Consider the following 5,924-nt stretch of genomic DNA (forward strand, 5'->3'; position numbering starts at 1 on the left):
AAGCAAAGTCTGGACCGGGTGCTGAAAACATCCAGCCACATTGGCCGCATTGGACTGCAATGCAGTTTTATAATCAACACTACACATCAAAAAGTTCGTCTTCAGTGTCAACGTTAGATGTAGAAGAAACTCAGCCAGGCTGCAGTATGTCGCAAAATGTTTCCCTACCTGGACGGCAAATTCTTCCCTACCTGATACAGCCAACATAAAGAAAACTGACATGTTGCAGCGGGCAATTAAGTGTTTAGAAGCGGAAGAAGACAATTGGTATACAATAGGAATGTATTTTGCATCACAAATGCGGGAAATTGCCAAGAAGAACAAAAAGGCTGCCAACAAATTGCACTTGCAACTTGTTAAAACCGTAATGGAAGCAACTTTGGAAGCAGAAGATGAAATATAAACCTGAATACACAAAAAACTATTTCCTAAACAGATTGATTTCTAATTTTGAAAACAAAATTTTCAAATTGTGACAAATATTTGAATTGAAACTGTTTAGAAAATAGTTTTTTGTGTATGATACGTTAGTTTAATAATTTTGAAGAATGAAGTGTTTTTTAATTATATTGATGTGATATTCATAGATTAATTGAATCAATTTCAATATGTGACAAATATTTGAATTGAAACTGTTTAGAAAATAGTTTCTTTGTTTCTGGAAGGTTTTTGTCGAGTACAACAATTTTTAAAAAAATTTAGTTTCAATAAAAAATTTTGTTTTTGTCTAATTTTTAAAAGGAGGGATGTATTTAACTCATGAGTAGATAGTACGGTTTCTTATAAAATAGTTTCATCTCCGAATTTAAACATTTCTAAAATATTATAAGATATTGTAATGAGTAAAATGCATCTTTTTTTTAAATTAGCCAACAATCAGTGTGATTATATATATTTATATTGCCCGGGCAATTCACCAGTTGCTGACATAAAATATTCTTCTAGTTCTTCACGAATAGCCTTTGCTTCATTACTTATGTAAGAGCTTGCAGTATTTTCTGTTCCACTCACTGCTGTCAGTGGAAAATCATTTCTCCATGTCCTCGGAATAAAAGCACCGTTATCATCATAACGATCTGTAAGCAGCGGTGTTGTGTAATTTACCTTTTTTTTAACAAAAAATTGTGCAGGGCACAGCAGGCTAAAGTTATAGAAGTAGTTTTCTCCGCATTTAGTTTAGAAGGACATGCAAATACTTGAAAGCGCTTTGCCATAATACCAAATGCATTTTCTACGATACGTCGAGCTCTAGATAACCTGTAGTTAAATATTCTCTGTCCGGCAGATAAACTTTTACCGGGATATGGTTTCAGCAAATGCTTCTGCATGCGAAAAGCATCATCTGCAACTAGAACAAATGGTACGGATGCTTGACGACCTGGTAGTGGTTTCGGTGGTGGCAAATTAAGATCGTTGTTATCTAGAGCACATTGAAAGGAACAGTTTCCGAATACTCCACCATCCGATACACGGCCGTTGCAACCAACATCAACATACAAAAAGTTATATTCGGCATCAACAACAGCCATTAGCACTATACTATGCGTGCCTTTATAATTATAAAATGTGCTTCCTGAATTCGGTGGTGCGACCATTTGAACATGTTTGCCGTCAACCGCCCCGATGCAATTCGGAAAATTCCACAGATTGTTAAATTTAAATGCTACTTCATTCCATTCTTCTTGTGTTGATAGTACCTATATATGGTATGTACATATAAAAGAAAACTAGTGCACATAAAAAAATACATATTTAGAAATGTCATACCTTTAAGTATGAACCTTTCAATGCTTTATAAATTGCATCACAAACACTTGATACAAAAAGTGATATGGTGTTAGGGGCTATACGAAATAAGACCGAAAGTCTTTTGTAGCTATCTCCAGAAGCCAGAAATCGGAGAGTTACAGCTAAGCGTTCTTGTGCTGGAATTGCCTTACGCATATTTGTGTCCTGTTTTGCGATATATGGTGACACTAGATGCAATAATTCCTTAAATGTTTCATCATTCATCCTTAAAAAATTGTTGAACAAAAAGTGTTGGTTTTCTATTTCTCGAAACTCCATCAGTGCTTTTTTATATGCGCCATCAGTATTTCTTTTTGTGAGCCACTCTCTGACCCATATACTTCTTTTAAGATTTCTTTTTTTCGTTTTTTTCATCTTCAAGTGCACACGTGATAATTAAAGCCGACGCAATTTTCTTTTTTTTTCAATGAACAACTCATTTTTCCACGAATATATTAAAATTTTCTATATTTTTGTAAACAAAACAAATCTAGTACAACAGCTGTTTCTCAGAGTTGCCATATACTAGAACAATCGTGTGACTGGAATGTGGCAATTATTGCCACTAAGCCGTTTTGCGTCAATTTACGACAACCAACTTTATGAACGATAAGGCAATTATCTGACTGCAGAGAATTTGATTGGGACAATTTCTTTATTGGGCCCCTATTCAGCACAATAAAAATTGTTTAAAATTGGTGCATTGCGACAATCGTGTGATCCCACCTTTACACTTTCCTATTCTATTGCGAAGGAAAACACCCAATTTATTGATTAAAAATTTTCGAAATCTTAAGAGATTTTTTTTTATTTTTAAAAAGTATTTTGTTATAAAAGATTATTTTATATTGCGAAATCGCATATTTTTTAAGTTCCCTTTAATGAAATATTTTAATATTGAAAAGTGATATTGAAAGGAATTTTTCTTTTCTATCGTGGAAAAAATTGAAAGTTATTGTTTGCATAAGTCTGTTTAAACAAGTTAATAATTGTTGGTTTTTGATTTTATTTCTGAATTTATCTAAATTCTTATAATTTTCATCGAATTGGAGAAAAGTTATTATTCTATTAAAAAAATTTTGGCATAAACCAGACAATTGATTGCGTCAATAGGATGCTTTTAGAAACCTATTTTTTATAAAAAATTGATTTCTTATTTAAAATTTGGTTTCTTATTTCGCATTGAAAATTCGTACTATTCTTATCCAAATATTCATTGTTAATCTATTTCTTTCCAATATTATTCCCCTTGTAAATCTGACATCCTAGATTAAACTTTTACCCTATCAATAATTCATTAATCGAGTAAACATATTAAATATTAAAATCATTGAAAATATATTAGTTAGCTATTTATTTTGTGAAAATTAAATTTAGTGAACCTTTAAGTTTTTTTTTAATCTCTAAATATTTTTTTTAATTGGTTTAGTTTTTCTAATGGTGTTGAGAATTTTAATTGAAAACTACATATATTTAAAACTACAATACATTTAATAGATAGATCGGTTTAATTACCAGATGTGTTTTGCTATATTAAGAACTAGATAATTTGTTTCAAAGGGAAATAAATAACTTTGCTTCACTATAAATAATATATAATCATTCTGTGAATGAAATAGAAAGATTCGTTTCAATAACATTCGTTTCACGTAACAAAATTAAGTTTAATAGTTTGTTATTAAACATTTCATTTAATAGAAAATCTGTTTGCAGTTAGGCACAAAAGAAATCAGTTTATATTTTTCAGTATTAATACTTTTTCATTAAATTAAAAATCGGAAAGCTTTTATATTTTATAAAGCCTTGAACGGAATCAAACCAATTTATATTTAAAAGCAAAGTTCATGTTTCTACATGTTTAAAACTCGTTCTGATAATTCTGGGACAATAAAGTAATTGCTAAAGGCCGTTAGTTCTTTTAATTTTCAATTAATTTTCATTTTATTTTAAAAACATTAAAGTTGTTAATGAATCCACATCTCCTGAAACAATTTACCAATCTTTGCTAATAAAGGAAATCAATAAGTTAATGTCTGAAATCATAAATTTTAACAGCTAGTTGATCAAAAAGAAACTTTAAATTTTTCATAAAGTTAATACTTGGAAATAATTTTTTATGTAAAAAAGTTTATACTCATTTTAAAGGTAAATTTTTGATTTATATGAAAATTTTTTGTAGTATTTTTTGATTATTCCAAATATTTTTTATATTTTCAAAGATTAAGTATTTCATTACTATAACCCTTTTTGGAAATATTCAAAAAACTTTGCTATTTCATAAAGTTCAAAAAAAAAAAAACAACGAATATCTTTTCAATATTATAACGAATTTCTTTAAGTTTTGCTGCATTAAAACAAAACATTATAAAACCTGGTAAACCAGTGTACATAATTTTCTGGAAGCAATAATTAAAATTTGTTCAGACAGTTTAACGATTAAAAACACATGAGCTAACACCCAACTTATTAGTTTACAATATTTGTGAAACAATACGGAAAAATTTAGAATTGGTGAAAATCAAATCAAATATTGGAAATATTCTCACTATATCTTATTTTTAAAACAATAAATATTGAAAAGTTTAAGAACCAATGTCATCAAACTTTATTTTATTTGCCACTTAAACCATATTTTTCATTTATACTTTCAATGTTTTTATTTAATAAGAAAACTCAATCATTTAAAGCTCTCAAAAGTTAAGCATTATATTTGATAATAATATTCAATTACCAAATTTCAAACATCCTAAAATTTTATTTGCAAAATAAATTTATTAAAAGGCGATTTACTAGTGTTTTTTTTTTGAAAGTTGAATAATGACTTCTTTTATTTACAATGTTTTCAAGTTTAATTCGTTCGTTTAACGAAAGGCTAATAGTTTGTCTGCCTGAATAATTTCCCAAAATTTACTTCGAATATTAATATAACATATTCTTGATCAGTTGAGTATATCTAGTTTCTTTAATTAATATACTTTTACAAGGCAAGTTTACCACCCCCATTGCCTTTGGCACCACTTCAAATAGAGCCCTCAGTATGTCATGTCTGTCACGAGACAATGTTGGAAGGCTCAGATTGTTTAATAATCCAAGTTTGCTCACATGTTTTCCATCGACATTGCATAGAGTCCCATTTAATGTCCAGCTCGGAATGTCCGGAATGTAAACGGACTTGTCAATTGTCCGAACTTCGGAAACTAGTTATAGTCCCCAGAATTACAGCAGCCAGAACTGCTTCTAAAGCTAAACCCAGAGGTGCACTGTCTAAACACTATAACACACGTCAATCTCAAAGGTTGTTATTTCCCGACGTAAACAATCAGAGTGATGCTTCAAACAATCAAGATACAAATGTAACAGCATCGGAAACGATTCAAAATATTCCCATCGAGAATCATTTAAACTCACCAGTTCGAATTAATAATCCTACACCACCACAAGCAAATCCCAATCCAATAGATTATAGCGAAATTAATCGAATAATAGAAGAAAATGTGACTCGTTTACTAAGAAATTTGAACTTTGTCCCACCGGTTGACAATAATGTCATACCAAATAATAACCAGAATAATATCAATAATTTTCCAAATAATGTCAATAATTTCCAAAATCACACCAGTTTTCATGAACCCACTAGGCAACAAACACGTTTCAGTAGTAATAACCCATACAACCATTCACCTATTGCTATTTCTAATTTAAGTAGTGGTTCAATGCACTCCGATAAGATCACACAAGTTATTCAAAACTGGAACCTGAAATTTGATGGTTCCTCGAATGGGTTGCATGTAGAAGAATTCTTATACTGGCTAAGATCTCTGACCAAAGATAATTTCAATGGTGATTTTACTGTCATTTGCAAAAATTTGCACATACTGCTTACAGGTAAGGCCAGAGACTGGTACTGGCGTTACCATAAGCAGGTCCAGTCGATTCAATGGGACGAATTTTGCAACGCAATCAGATGCCAGTATAAACAGTTTAAATCTTCGTTTGATATTAGGGAAGAGGTTCGAAACCGTAAACAAAAGATGGGAGAAACTTTCGATGCCTTTTTTTAATCCATTTTGTCCATAATGGACCGACTTCCTACACCTATGTCGGATATGGAGCTCATAGAAATCTTAGCCAGAAAT

The 5,924-nt window shown here is 30.5% G+C and overlaps 1 protein-coding gene across 1 annotated transcript; it reads right to left on the reverse strand.

Annotated features, from left to right (window-relative positions):
* Nucleotides 1-569: 569 nt before the first annotated feature.
* Nucleotides 570-2,352, reverse strand: LOC124420852 (protein ANTAGONIST OF LIKE HETEROCHROMATIN PROTEIN 1-like). Its single transcript, XM_046955202.1, has 2 exons — nucleotides 1,768-2,352; nucleotides 570-1,697 (listed from the first exon to the last, which is right to left on the reverse strand). Exons 1-2 carry the CDS (start codon nucleotides 2,161-2,163, stop codon nucleotides 1,101-1,103), a joined length of 993 nt encoding a protein of 330 aa, XP_046811158.1. The 5' UTR covers nucleotides 2,164-2,352; the 3' UTR covers nucleotides 570-1,100.
* Between the last annotated feature and the right edge of the window lie 3,572 nt (nucleotides 2,353-5,924).

The sequence above is a fragment of the Lucilia cuprina genome, chromosome 6, assembly GCF_022045245.1.
Source record: "Lucilia cuprina isolate Lc7/37 chromosome 6, ASM2204524v1, whole genome shotgun sequence".
In the NCBI taxonomy this organism is placed as follows: domain Eukaryota; kingdom Metazoa; phylum Arthropoda; class Insecta; order Diptera; family Calliphoridae; genus Lucilia; species Lucilia cuprina.